This window comes from Theobroma cacao, chromosome 3 (genome assembly GCF_000208745.1).
Source record: "Theobroma cacao cultivar B97-61/B2 chromosome 3, Criollo_cocoa_genome_V2, whole genome shotgun sequence".
NCBI lineage: Eukaryota > Viridiplantae > Streptophyta > Magnoliopsida > Malvales > Malvaceae > Theobroma > Theobroma cacao.
The window spans coordinates 6,811,718-6,827,453 of record NC_030852.1 but is presented as its reverse complement, the minus strand read 5'-3'; the positions used below and the strand labels follow the sequence as shown (position 1 = coordinate 6,827,453).

The 15,736-nt window shown below is 33.2% G+C and overlaps 2 protein-coding genes across 2 annotated transcripts; one reads left to right on the top strand and one right to left on the bottom strand.

The window, feature by feature from the left end:
* On the bottom strand, nt 334–3,112 carry LOC18604383 (ABC transporter G family member 17). Its single transcript, XM_007036824.2, has 4 exons — nt 2,747–3,112; nt 2,496–2,675; nt 2,151–2,419; nt 334–1,972 (listed from the first exon to the last, which is right to left on the bottom strand). Exons 1-4 carry the CDS (start codon nt 3,110–3,112, stop codon nt 334–336), a joined length of 2,454 nt encoding a protein of 817 aa, XP_007036886.2.
* Nucleotides 11,291–12,963, top strand: LOC18604381 (non-specific lipid-transfer protein-like protein At2g13820). Its single transcript, XM_007036822.2, has 3 exons — nt 11,291–11,789; nt 12,442–12,492; nt 12,693–12,963. Exons 1-3 carry the CDS (start codon nt 11,381–11,383, stop codon nt 12,815–12,817), a joined length of 585 nt encoding a protein of 194 aa, XP_007036884.1. The 5' UTR covers nt 11,291–11,380; the 3' UTR covers nt 12,818–12,963.

Here is a 15,736-nt window from a genome sequence, read left to right as displayed (position 1 = left end):
AAGTTAAGACAAAAATAATATATATATATATATATATATATATATATATATATGGGGAGATTTGAATGTAAATTTGATAGTGTTTCATATACTTTTGCTTGTCACGTGCTTATAAGTTGACCAATTCTAGCAATTTCGTCAATGGATTATCTGATGCTGCCACAACCTGCGGTTCATTTATTTTCTATTTCCTTAAATTTTATGACTCCAAATAAATGGGAGGAAAATATGTGGTTTTGCTGGTGCTTTTAACAGCGTGTTCATGTATTAGCAATGAAGAGAGAATTTAAGTGACAAACATGGAAATCCTAGAGATACAATCCAAGAGTTCGGTCATTTTCTCTCATTCTTGGAATAAAATCTGAGAACCAGGTAGAAGAAGAGCCGGTAGAGAACTCCCCAAGCTAGCAAGATAAGAATGTCATACCAAAGGTTCTCCAATTTAATGCCCATTGAGGATAGAACATCTTCTCCAATCATTATGCAGTTTTTAAGACCCAGGTTGCTTTCATGCAGATCACTGAGCTTTAACTCCCCCAGAGGTCCTGGTGAAAGATCCGATGGGTTCCCCGAATAGCAGATATCCTTGTCTTTGAACTCATTCACTAACAATGCCTCGAATGGATATTTGATTGCTGAAATGTAGTGGAGCCACCTCCAGCCAATGGGTATCTTACTTCCTTTGAGGAAAAAGCCACAAGTCAGGAAGAAAAGTGCTGTTGTAGCAATTACAACAGCATAACCTGTGATATAACTGGGGACAAGTGCACTGACAAGCATCACATAAGCATTGGTTGTTATCAGAGATGCATAAAGGATCAGCCAGAAGTTTAAGAGGCTGCTTTTCAGGTCAAGCCAATATTTGGTGATTGCAGCAAATGTGAAACCTTGAATAGCAAAAAATGGGAGATAGACTATGAGGGAGGAGATGACATAAGATGAAGCCCGGTAGGCATTGTGGGAGGTCTCCCGAATGAAGATGAATCTTTCTTGAATGAACGTTGGGACAGCATCGTTAGAGGAGAAGAACACTAAGCAAATTGCAAAGATGTAGAAATTGAGAAGCCGGTTCACTGTTTGGAAATCATAGTGACTCAAGTTCCTGAAGAGTGAGGATAGAATGATTGCCATGACTGCCAACACTATCTCACGTGAAAGGAAGAGTTCTGGCGTTCGAACCACATTAAGAGCTGTGCGCCATGACAGAACTGCAATCTCTCGGAGCCATGGATTTGCAAACTTGGGTCCATGCTCTGGTTCATCTAGCACTTCTTCTTCCATATCGAACTCTTCAAAAGAAAGAGCGTACAGGTCTAGAGATGGGCTTAAAACTACCGGGGCTTTGTGGCGAGAAGGTGGTTGTTGAGGCGTTGGATATCGGCCTGAAACATAACTTCTTGCTCCAGAACTTGGCGTTTTAGCAGGTGTTTGTCCGGGAGTTCTGGCTGGAGTCCACGATGGTGCACGACGAGGAGTTCCAGTGACACCACGGTAGACCCACACCGAGAAATCTTTGTAGAAATGAGATGCCAATCGTGGATTATAGACACCACTCTGCATACTCATTGGTGTCTGGGACCTCTGGGCAGCTTTGCGTTCCAGAGAGTAGTCTTGTTCATCCTCATCTTCTTCATCATCATCAGCGTAATCAAATTGGCCAGACTCTGATCGAGATGTTCCGTGGCCAATAGAGAAAGCATGGCTATGAAGGCTAATAGCGTGCCTGGATCCAGGCGTTTTCATGTAGGGAGTCCTTGGTGTTTTTGGAACTGGAGTCCTGGCAGCTTGGTCAGGTTTGATACCATCACGTTGGTACAGCACAATAGGGTCAAGTCCCACGGTTGATTCATCGTACTCCTTGATAACATCTAGAAGATATTCAAGACTGTTCTCACCATCAGGAACTGGTCTGCCGAATCCAGAAAGGTGAGCAGGGAGAGAGGCTAGGCTTCCCATGTACACAAGTCTACCCCTGTAACATTTTGATATATATAGCTTTATCAGTACTAAAGATCAACTTCAATTAATCATGAGCCATGGCATCTGATAGACTGGGTGCTCAAACGTATTAGATGAAATATGACCATGCGTTCTAAACATTTTTGTGTGTTCTTGGCCAAGACTTTGTATGATAAGGAATTACTTTGTACCTTGCTAAAACGGTTATGCGGTCTAAGAGCAATTGAATTCTGTAGGAAGGTTGGTGGATGGTCATGAGGACGATGCTGCCTCCTCGAGCGATTTCCTTCACCTTTTCCACAACGCTGTAAGCACTTGTGGAGTCAAGACCTGATGTTGGTTCATCGAGGAACAGCAGAGATGGCTTATGAATAATATCGATGCCAATAGACACCCTCCGCCGCTCTCCTCCGGACACCCCTCTCCTTCCCTCATCACCGATGTACGTATGTGCTGCGCTCTGCATGTGTTATAAAGTGTTTTAGTATTTGTGTTTGTAATCAAATAAAGGCATGCAGAAGATACTTTTGTCTTACCTCTAGGCCTAGCTGATCAAGCAGCTCAGTCACTCGCTTTTTCTTCTCCGCCCTGGAGATGGAGGGAGGGAGCCTCACTTCTGCTGCAAACATGAAGGTTTCGTGAACCGTCAACATGGGAAACAGCTGGTCGTCTTGCAATACATATGATGAAATCATCTTCATGTAGCTTGCAGTCACCTGAACAAGTAATACAGTACTGAGAAAAGAGATGCGTTCAAATTTGATTAAGATGATAAACAATGACTGACCGGCTTTCCATCGATTCTAACAGAACCTTCAAGACTTCCTTGTGCAATCCGACCTGCCAAGGCATCAAGAAACGTGGATTTCCCAGCACCACTAGGCCCCATGATGGCCATGATCTCGCCCCTCATAGCCTGCCCCGATATATCATTGAGAAGATAGGCCTCTTTCTTGATCCATACTCCATCTTTCTTTTGTTTCTTCATGACACTGTAAGAGAGGTTACTGAACTCAAGGCCGTGGCCTGGAATCGTCTTCCGGACCGGCACAGGTGGCACCCTGTTGTTCTTGCCGGCAGCTGCTACTGATTTGTCCATGTCTAAAAGACTCTCAAGGCTTCTATTCACGGCATTCAGCCCTGGCTTCCCCATTGAATCAACGATTAGCAAGCACTTGTTTTGGCCTTGGCCTAAGTTACTAAGTTAAGGGTGCCTGAGGCTTTAAGAGCTGGCAATGAGAGTAAGACTATGACTGTAGACAAAAGGGTGAGGGTTAAAAGTGAGCTGGAGATGTGTAATGAAGATTGTAGACAAAGGAAAAACAACGAAGAAATAGACGGTAACACTAATGTAAACTTGAGCTAGCCCGCACTCTTTTCTCCCTTGGGCTTCTCGTTATTTGGCCTTGATGTTACCGGAGAGGTGCTGTGGCTTTGTTCTCTTGTGCAACTAAGACAAAACACTTGTTAATTCCTTTCAGCTGTTTTTCTCCCTTGTTGGATGGATGATAGGCAAGTATTAATACACAAGTGTACTTTTTGTTCATTCATGTGCTCATAGTTTGATCTTTTCACAATCGTTTATATCAAATTTATCTTTCATTCAAATTATGGAAAAAACAAATACTTTCTTCACATTTTGAATGAAATATTATTCATATATATATAGATACATACACACTTACAATAAACATTTAAATTACTCATTTCATCTCATTTTTTGTTTCTTTTTCTTTTTTGAGATGTTATGGAAAGAAATCCTTTTTTAAAAATTATTTTAACATTTAATATTCTTATTTTTTAAAAATTGATTTCTCAATTTTTTTTAAAATTTTGACAATAGAAAGTATTGTATATCAATATTATAAAACATTCTTGAACTTATAATATAAAAACCAAAAAAAAAAAAAATCGTAATATTCATGAAAGTCAAACAAAGACAAATGTATTAAAACAAATGCACTAACAGAAGTAAAAAAGAATTGATTGAAGAAGTTAAATTATTATAACAGAAGTAAGATAAAAGAACTACAAGAAAATTTATACAAGGTGATATAAAAAAAAATTGACTGTTAGTGGTATAAAATTTTTAATTCTTGGAGAAAAAATTGTATTTATAAAAGCCTACAACTATTTAATTAAGTACTTTCCTTTTTTTTTTTATGAATAGAAAATAAGAATTCGGCTTTTCTTTATTAGTTTTCAATCAATTAACTTTTTGATATATTTATAATCGCCATTTACTGGTATAACTTTCACAACTTATAGAAAATAATGGACTGAAAAGTAATGAAGGGGGAAAAAGCCACATAGACAACCTTTGAGCATTTTATGTACATGGATAAAGAAGGCTAAATGCCTAATAGTTTAAGATACAATAAATAAAGAAACATGGAACATGTTGTAAATACCAAATTTTACATCCCAATACTTAAAGGTTGCAAATAATTTTGGAGGTTAATGAAATAATTTTAAAAACTCAAAATCATGCTTGTACCTTTTAATCTTTTAGGTAAATTGAAGCATTAAAGTTACCTTCAAAAATATTTTAGAGAATTTGTAATTCAATCATATAATATTATCTGATTCTAAACTTCATAAGTTTTCAAATATAAAAAATTATTACGCAAGCTTTATATGGTTGGAAAGAGTACTCAAATATCTTTATGTTGATATATTATAAGCTCAAATATGATAAGTATTCAACAATATATAGTGAAATATGAAGCATATATTGAAATTTGATATAGTTCGAATATTTTTTGCATATCTTCTTAGTGAAACCAATTTCATTTGAAGTGGGACTTTCTAAGCTTTTCAGCACAAAAATAACTCAATTTGGACATCAAACCATAAAGTTATGGTCATCTGAAATTGGGCCCAAGAAGTTGGAAAGGGGATATTGAATGATCTTCCTTATTTTTGGCCAAATTTCTTTATTTATTTTTAATTTTTGACACTTATCCTCCTAAAATGATGATGATATCTCTTAAATGCTTATTTTTGGCCAAATTTCTTTATTTATTTTTAATTTTTGACACTTATCCTCCTAAAATGATGATGATATCTCTTAAATGATTTTTTAAGGAATAAATATCTAAAATAAATCATAAATCTTAGTTGTTCTCCATAATAAATCTCCCCCATCCATTCTACCCTATATCCACCATATAAACCCTCTCCACTTCTCATTTTTTTCACACCCCAAGTAATTCTCTTCCCTTTCCCCCTATGCTCTCCTTTCCACTTAAAGCCCTAAGATCCTTTAAGATCAACGACAATATACCAAGAGTCTTGTTCAATATCCCAAGAGTCTTGTTCTGGACACAAGTCCACTCTGGTCTTAGAGGGAAAACCAAGCCCCATTCGAAAAAGTCTAGAAGAGTCCAAACAAGTTCAAAAAATCCAAACTCTGCTCATACCAATAAAAAATTTGGCCTACGTCAATCCAACTTTAGCCCACAGCTCACATCAACCTAAATTCTTGAACCTAGGTCCAAGAGAATTCATCTTGGTAACACTCAATCCACATTATGGCAACATAGGACACAACCTATCCATATGATCATTTATCATGTAGATGCACTAGTATGCATAACAAAATGCTAGGATTAGGGTTATCATCACAATGTAATATCATATAGACATGTAAGATTACCATGTTGGAGTATGTCATATAAAATGATTAATTATGATTGTTAGTTAAAGAAGCTTGTGACATATACTCAAGAAGGAGGGTGAATTGGATTTTTAAGCAAACCCTATCACCTTTCCCTTACAAGCAGATGAAGCAAACAACTTTAAACACAAATCCAAAGAATAAAGGCCGACAAAAATGAACACAACAGTTAACAAGTGAAGGGAAGAGAGAAAAGACATTTAGCCATGATTTTTATAGAGGTTCGGCCTTGACAATGCCTACATCTTCTCGTTTGATATCATAAAGAGTTTGAATCCACTAAATCACTATTTTTTTTAAATAGGTTTAGTCATAACCTTTACTATTATTGCCTTTTCAAGGGTAAAGCATAACCTATCACAAATTACTATCTTTTCAAGGTTAATGAGTGACTTAATAAGCCTCCAATTAAAAGAGTAGCTTGGTTATCTTGTTATATTGTGGAAGGTAACTTTTTGATTCAATATATTAATGAGAAATTTTATTTATTAACTCATTAATTAATATCTCATTGATTTGACATTATTGACATGCATAGCATTTATTGCAATTCACATATATCATATATATATATATTGAAAAATAAATCTATCACATGCCAACTACTAGGATGATTATGAATTTTACTAATTTTAATTTTCTCTAGCCATTAAGAAAATTAGTTGATCAAATTCTTAAGGGAATTTACAAACACCGTCTTCAAGCTTTGCTTGTAATCTCCTTGAATGTCCATGGCACCTTTGGATCTCCATCTTCAAGTTACAGAAATTTTCTTATCTAAACTTAGTTTTACACTTTGATGTAACTAATTACATTTTATAATCAAGAAACTTTGAGTTACATTCGGGGTGAGTTAGATGAGAAAAGAATTTTACAATCCCAGACAAAATGAAAGTAAGGCAAGGTGCGTAAACCTTATTTCAATATAAATGCCATGAGAAATAAATTTAACCATCCATGACCTAATTTTCTAAGGTCTAAGTCCATAATCATTCTCATGCAAGCTCAATATCACTTGGTGATCTTGTGTATTGTTTGAGAAAAGTATTAATTAATTTACTTAAAGCGCTTGACTCAACTTATTTGGTATTGTTTTATTTTAATTTAGTATTTAAGAAATTCTCATTTTCAAAAAATTTAAAATAAACTTTTTACTCCTTTTGCTTAAATAGAAATCCATTGAAATAAAACTTTCCATAATTAAAACTTCTTTTAATTTTGAAAGCCTCTTAATTTTTGGTAGGCTTCCTAAAATGTATCCAAGACAACATTTTAATTTCTAACATTTAGAACATCGATTTGTTTTCTAAATTGTATCTTGTTCAAGTTATCTAATGGTGACTTAACAAATTTTGAAAACTTCTAGTCAAACTAAAATTTTAAGGAAAGTTCAATGCCATCACATAATTTTAAGAATTTCTTTTAAAGTATATTTCCTATGAATTTTTCAAATTAAAATGCTATCCTTAATTTTAGTAATTTCTTTATAGTGTTGAACAATTTCTTATTTTTTATGAATTACTCAAAATTAAAATTCTATCCTTAATTTTAAGAATTCACTTTAAAATAAGAAATAATTTTCTATTTTTTATGAATCACTCAAAATTAAAATAGATGGCATTTATCTATGGAGAAATTAACTGGTGGATAGGCTGACCCTTCGTTGGCGTCAATTTGATGAGGAGTTGGCGTTAGGGTGGAGCGGCAGGTGAGAGAGAGGTAGAGCGTTAGAGAGTTGGGGGAAAAGAGAGAGAAGAGAGGAATGGGCTTTCTCGAGGAGAAATCAATCGGTGGATGGATTGACCCCTTCGTTGGCGTTGGTCCGGTGAAGAGCTGTTGGCTGAAGGTGGTGTTGGGTAGGGCGGCAAGCGGGAGATAGGCAAAGGGTTAGAGAGTTTGGGGAAAAGAAGGAAAAGAGATAAGGGAGAAATGGGGGAAAAAACTCGCTTGGGGATTTTAATTTAGTTTACCAATGAAATTACCGATAGAAAATTTCGTCATTAAATCTTTGTTTAAATGTCGGTGGAATTTTTGTGGGCAATTCACTCGCTAAGGTTCAAAGGCATTTTCGATGAAAATTTCATTAGTAAATCCATCGACAATTTAATTCCTATGTTGACTAAATGGTCTATTAGCAAATTTGATTGGTAAATTCTGTCGGTATGATAATTACCGACGAAATATCTTAGTTGGCAATCTTGGCACATCTTTCAGTCATTTCGCGTCATTGTATTGCCGACGAAAAATTTTCTGTCCGTAAATTCTGACGATAACACTATTAAGGACAATTCTATCGATATTTTATTGATAATTACGATCGGAATTTACCGAAAGAAAATTTTTTGTCGATAAAGTTCGGCCTTTTTGTAGTGAACTTTTGTAAATAATTCTAGATTCTGAAATAAAAATTGAGTGATAACTCTAATTCTTGTCGTAAGTGGAATAAACTCCAGATCTAGTTAAAGTTTTTTAAGTCGGAAAGGCTAAAGGTGACACCCGTGTCGCTTAAAATGGCAATTCCATTAAGAAATCATTTGACTTGAAATTTCACTTTTAAAAATCTTGATTAGGGTTATTATAAATTTTGAATTACATATCTCTGTACATCATGTAAGCCCATTAACCTGGGGCTTAAGCTAGGGTCCACATTATGCTAGCCTGTCTTTGCAGGATTCCATTTTCCAACTATGATAACACCTTGGGACCTACAATGGGTTTGAAGTGCATATTATGAAAGGAAATTAACACGAAATTACCTTTGGCAGAGAATCGCTACAGTTTTCGCCTAAACTGGCAGAAAATCTTTGCATTTTGTGCTTCAAAGGAGAAAGTAGTGGAGAATCCCTGCATCTTTCACTACGAGCTGAAGTGGTAGAGAATCCTCGTATTTTCTATCTCAAAAGAATAATGTAATACAGAACCTTTTTGGATTCCACGTAGATCCAAATAGTCAATATCGGTAATTGTAAAGATAAAAAAGTTATAAAGAGTGCCCGTTTCTATAAGGGACTCTTTAGGTTCCCTTTCAAACTGGGGCTTTGCGTCCCGACATTTGAGAATCGGATTTTGTTCCTTTCTCTGAATAAACTCTATTTCATAGTCTACCCTATCCTCCATGGTTAAGTAGCTATTTTAAAAAAGAAGAAACTCTATTTCATAGTCCTCTAAAATTTATTTTTTTTAAATAAAATTTCAAATGTGAATTTGTACACTTTCAAATCATTTATATTTTATATTTATTACTTTAATTTTTTATTTTTTTTTTCTTCTTTTTACATTTATGATCTACGAATATATATATAACACTTGAACATTTGTCTCATTGATTGATGCATAATCTCCATACTTAAAAAGTAAGATTCGAATCCCTTCTCTTTTAATTATAATAATATATATATATATTGTAGTGAATTTCTATCTAGTTTTTATTTCTTCCTTTCAAGGTAATTACCATAGATCCAATCATACCTTAAATTACTCCATAAAATTGAAAAATGAACAGCTATGCAAGTTTCATTTCTTGTTGGCTTGGGTTTTGGTTTTTTTTCAAGGGAGTCAGGAGTGACAAAGTGGGTAATTTGTCTTCAAGCAGCCGGCCAAAGACATAGAGCTGGCCGGCAGTTCTGGTCCTGGAGAGACGAGTACAAGTATGAATCTGTTGGAGGGTTCCCCCTGTCCTTTGGATCGACCATAGCTAACCCCTTGTTCCTGACAACCAACACAAGAAATGTTAGAGGCTATAAATTAGCAAGAAATCATATCCCATCTATTCATGGTTAGGCACCTACCTACACTAGGTATTGACACGGTTCAACCTCACCGTAATGTCAATGAACTAACTCGACTTTATGGTTTGATTGAGCCGCGCCAATATCTTGTGCTTTTTACCTTAATTTTTTGTTTAAAAACCATCGAATATGTTATGGCCATGAGCCATGACCATACCAGTATGCCACAACGATCGTCATTTCTGCTCTCTTGACTTCTCCCAAGTTAAGGCACAATTCACGCGTTTATATTCTCATCCGATTGATTTGATCTCTGAAATTTTGGTAAATTTTATTTGAGGATGGAGATTAAAATCTTCATATGAGTTATTTAAATTCATGTTATAACTTTCATCCTCTTAAATATAATTACTATTGTTTTCTTCTTCTAAAAAATTAGTATTTGAATTATATATTTATTTATTTTCATAAGTTCCTTAGCTTAGCATTGAAATTTAAGTTGCAAGACAAGATCAAATCTAAATGTATGCCATTTGTGTAAATCGGATTGGGTTAGGGTCATTTTCAAGCTAGTTATTCTTAGAGTTCGGATACTTCCACTTTAGACTGTTTTTGAGTTTGAGAGGTTTCGAATTTCAAATCACTCTAAGTCCTGTTCATAATTATTTAAATTTAATTCAAATCAAGTATACCTTAGGTAACTTTTATCATAATGTTACATATATTCTTTTTAATTAATTGAAATTTTTTATTAATAAAATTATACTATATATATATATATATCTTAAATTTAATTCAAATTTTAGATGGTTTTCAGTGCACCAAGTTGATTTCATTTTGAATTCTGATTGAATCGATATCGGGTTGGATGGATATTTACAGATTAAATATCTTTGTGGAAAGAATATTGTAATTTTAATATTATCTTTTCATGAATTTGATAAAAAATTAACAGTTCTTGAAATAGTAATTTAACAAAATTTGTTGAAAGTGTGAAATTAAAAGGTAAATCTTTATAAGTTGAAGTATTTGACTCAGTAGTTGATACATTAAAGATCAAATGAAGACTAAATATTTCAAAGTCAACTCTATTTTTTTAAATTTTTTTTCAAAGTTGCAAAGGCCACCCAAAGTATGCAAAACAGATCAAAAGGAATATACGGCACGAAAGAAAAATTCTTGGATAAAGTCCCCCTTTCCACAAAAATATCTGTAACTGCTTTTGAGAAGGTCTGCTAAATCATTTTGCCAGCTATCTATCCTTTCCCATATATTCAGTGTGATTCCATTTTCTTCAGTATTCCTACGGCTACGCAGCCCACAACAACCCATGAACTTGTTCAAAAGAAAAAAAAAAAAAAAGAGTTAAAAACGAAAGCAGTAAAATGTTGTACTGAAAAATTTAAATAAATTTTTGGTTTGGATAAATTGCTAAAAGTTAATTTTAATTGTTTAGATCATTCTGTAACAAAAGTATTTTCCATAATGACCTGTTTTCAATAATTCTATCATAACGTTATAAAAATATTAATATTCATAAATTATGCGATATGTTCAAAATATATTTTTTTTCAATGTTAAATATACCATCTCCGTAAAACATTTCATATTTGTGAAAATTTTCTACCTTCCAAACAAACAAGGAAAAGATTCTTTTTGAATTTAACCGAACAAAGCCTAAATTCATTCCAAAATTGATTGCTTTGAACGAATTTGAAGAAGGATGGGTGTAAAAGTGGAGATATTTTTCGTTTTCAAAGTATAGGCCTTCTAGAGAAAATTAAGATCCCTAACCACTTGGAAAACGGCCTTCTTGGATGCAGAGATAATAGGAGCAAATCAAACTTCCAATCTAACAACTCTCTATAAATAGCAATTCCAATGAATTTATATATCATCTTTCTCCTTAGAATTAAACAACTAGAGAGAAATAGAGGGGACCTCCTTCTTCTTTGTTTTGTTTCGTTTCTCTCTTTATTTGACTGGGGTTCAATTTCTCATTGGAATCAAAACCATGGATTCCTCCAAGTTCTTTTCTATTATTTTGTTCTTCTTCCTTTCATGGGCTCTCCAGGGTTTCTCAAATGATACTCAAGATCTGACAAGAGGTCTGGACAGTTTGGCTAAAGGGCTTACGGGCATTTCACCACAGGGACCTCAGACGAGGGTTGCAGCAGCTGCCGATGCCGATGCAGCGCCATGCTTGCAAAAGCTAATTCCTTGCCAGCCCTTCATGCATTCTCCTTCACCTCCTGCCACATGCTGCTCGCCATTGACGGACGTTTTCACGCACGACAGCCAGTGCCTCTGCAAGGTCTTCAATAATCCGGAAATCTTGAAGGGTTTCAACCTCACCCTGGATGAAGCAATGAAACTCCCCAAGGCTTGTGGCATTGATGTTGATGTATCTGTTTGCAAGAAAGGTAACATTTATTTGTTTCTCTTGCTAATATGCTAATTGGACTGTCAAGCTAATCAATGGAAACGGCAGCCATGGGTGAGGCTGAAAAGGAGAGGAAAGAGAATTGTGACGTAAACCCTAAATGGAAGAGGGTGGAAACAAGTTTTATGTTAGGTTGTATAGAAAATAATAATCATAGAGTTTGCATACAAGAGTTGTTTTCTTTTTTTTTTGGTTAATGGGAAAATCTAACTAACAAAGAAGCATTACAGAAGTCTGGGCCATTCAGTCTCAAGGCCTAATTTATCAGCAAAACATCTCGAATTCTCAGATTTATAGTATCATATATATAGGTGTTGGAGGTTTTAATAATTTTTTTTTGTTTGTAATTCATTCAGCAATAACATGACGAAAATGATATAAATTTGTTTATAAAATAATAAATTCTACCATACATGGAGAATAGGATGATTTTTTCCTTTCATTTCACATTCTCTACATGATATTGACTACAAATAGATCTTTATCTCAATATCTATTCTTTGGATTTTTTTTTTTTAAAAAGAAAATTATTTCCATTGTCGTTTCGCCTAATCATTTTTTATTTATACATGATAATTTTATCTATCTATTTATTTATCTGATTATTGTTTTCTTCTTCTTTTTACTTAAAGCAACCGCACCCAGTGCCTCGACAACAAATCCATCCCCCCCTTCAAATTCAGGTAAGTTTTTATTTTCACTTTTAAATTAAATAATTTCTCTGAATGCTCATTCATATTTCTATACCTGAATAATCAAAACCACTAAAAAAAAATATCGAATGCTGGACCGAAATTAAGGTTAAACATAAGCCCTTGTTAGAAATAGAGCTTGAAATGTTTAAGACTAATGATTATGATGATTACGATTTGCAAATATATAGGTTCTTCACCTGGCAGTCCAAGTGATTCAAGCAAATCTTCAAGCAATGGAGCCGTCAGGATTACTCATACTGCTGCCTTTTGGTTCATTGCTTCTGTTGCGGCTTTAATGTTTTCAGCAGTTTAAGCTTTGTTTGATAGCTAGGCCAGATATGTGAAAATTGGTTTTAGAAGCGAAGAAAGAGAAAGGAAAGTTTGTTGCTCCCTTGGTTGGAAATTGGAAGGCAATTATAGAATTACCTCCCAGCTTTAATTAATTGCTTTTACCAGATATCTTTGGAGTTTGCTTCTTCATTTCTCTTGTAGCCATATTGCAAGTGGGAATTACAACATAAATAAATTAAGAACATTCTATTTTGTCAGTTGTAACAAGGTTACCACTTCACCAATAAAGGATAAAAATCAATCCCATATAAATAATATAAAATAAAAAATTTTTGACAAAAAAATAAAGGTATAATGGGTTCGAACAAGTCCATGTATTTTTGTTTTGAGTTTGCCTAATTGTTATTAATTAAAATATTACTTGTTATTTTATACTATGTAAAAATGAAGTGGAGGGTGAAAAACGTAACATACCATATTATCATTCATTATGACATGTCATTACCATGTGACATCGAATGATGAGGAACATTTTGACTAACAACACTTGACTAATCATAAGTCATAAGGGTTTATTTAACTTAAACTAAAAATATAAGGGTTTGATTAAATGTAATAAAAAAATAAAAATTTATTTAAAATTTTCTAAATAATTTAAAGACTGTTTTAGGTATTATGTCAAAAATAAACAATTGTGTATGTGATTGTCTACGTTCCTTCTAATTAATGTGTTTAATTTGATTTTATACTTTTTTATTTAAAAGTAATTTATTTGACTAAATTAATTATATTTATTCCTTTGTAATTATTCAATACTCTTACCTTTTATATAAATAAGTTACAATACTATTTACTTAGATTATTCTTATTTAAATCTAACATAGATATATAAATGACAAAGTCTGTCACCGAAAAAAGGCAATTGTCCTATGTGAATAGCCTGGATAAATGCCATGTGTCCTTTAATTAATGTGTTTAATTAATTTGATTTTCTAACTAAATTAACCGTATTCATTTCTTTATAAAATATTCAAAATTATTTCTTTCTATATAAATATAAGTCACAAAATTTTAATTTTCATTTTTTACCAAAGAATACGACTATCACTACTAAAAAACAAGATTATTCTAATGAAATTTTTTGTTGGAAAAAAGTAAAATTTCGTTGGAAATAGATTTTTTTGACGGATTTCTAGCGGAAAAATTCGATGAAAATTCCGTCAGTAAAACTATGGTCAGAAATACTTTTTGTTGGAAATCTGTTGAAAAAAAATACATAATCCGTTGACTGTCCTAGAGCAATTCCGTTTGAAAAGCATTTCCCATGGATTTCTGTCACAAATTGCCAACGGAATTTTCCGTTGGAAATACTCATTGATGATAAATTCAATTAGAACTTTCCAACAAAATTTCGTAAAAAATTTCAACATAATTTTTTGTTGGAAATACATCATTGACGGAAAATTCCATCAAAACTTTTCAATGAAATTTTTTGTTGGAAAAACATTTTCAATGGAATTTTGTAAGAAATTTCCAACAAAATTTTCCATTAGAAACTTTGGAAAGTGTCGACGAATTTTTCGCTGGTGATGTATTTCCAACGGAAATACCTTTACTAACTTTTGACAAAATGTTCTGTTGATAATGCCTTTCCAACAAAAATTATCAATTAAAATTTCGATAATAAATTATCAACTGACATCGTCAATTGACATTCAAAATCTATAAAAGAAACATGCATTAAAAACTAAAATTCAAAATCAAGTTCATACAATTAAACATCGTCATAAACGCACAAAATCTAAAAATATCAAACAAATATAAATATAAATCTAAATGTGCTATATGCCCATACTAAAAAAGTATCCAAGTCTAACAACGAAAAGGAGACATCATATCATGAAATGTTGTATTCTTATTTGTCAAAATTTGAACTTGAAGTACCTGTATTTCCTTGTTTCGAAAGTGCATTATTCATAATCATTGCTTCCATACATGTCATAAATTCACTCATGTTTTCTGCCATTGTGTTCTTAATTTTTTCACGTATCTTACCCAAGTTTTTTTTATAGATTTTCACTTTTTCTTCCAATTCAATTGCAGGATTGGTAGTATTTGAGTTGATAGGCCACACCTTGACTCAGATGTTGCTGCATTGTTTTGTGTTCCACTAAGTAGAGCTGTAACAGGCACCCGAGTACCAAACTCATACTCGTGAGTGCGTGTAGTCTCCATCCCTCTAATTACTTCAGTCCAAGCATGCAGATCGAATTTTGGCTGAGAGGATGAATCTTCACCATACTTCTGCGATAATACAGAATTATACATTTCTTAACAAAAAAAAAAAAGATTACTATTCAATTATATCATCAACTTTGAAGTAAAAATCAATCAATTTTGTACATATACTAGTAGATTTAGACTTGTTGTCTATAAAATCACCATGACTCGCTAAACGTTTATGGGTGCAGTTAAACACTTCCAAAACTAACATCTTGTTCCATCTCAATTGCCTACATTTATTTACAACTATATATACTCAATCATAATCCATATATATAAATAATATGTAAGAAAAAAATCAAAGTCAAACTACTAAATATACAAATTAATTTAGTTTGAAAGAAAACCATACATATAAATGCCTAGTAAGATTAATTCATATAATTCTTTTTGCATAATCAACGAATGGAATTGAACCACCAATGTGCTTTGAAATGCTTCTTTCTTTTGGTGTTAAACGATTTACCTTACTTTTCTCGATTTGTTTTGTCATTCTTCTATACCCCATACCATATCGATAAGGACATCTCAGATTTCATTTGTAATCCATTCGCTTGACATGCCTTTGTAATCCCTAATGTTGTTTGTTTTGGCTTCTGTCATTGTTTTATTCCTCTTTTCTGAAAGAATGTGTCTTAACCGATCGAAACAAATTTTA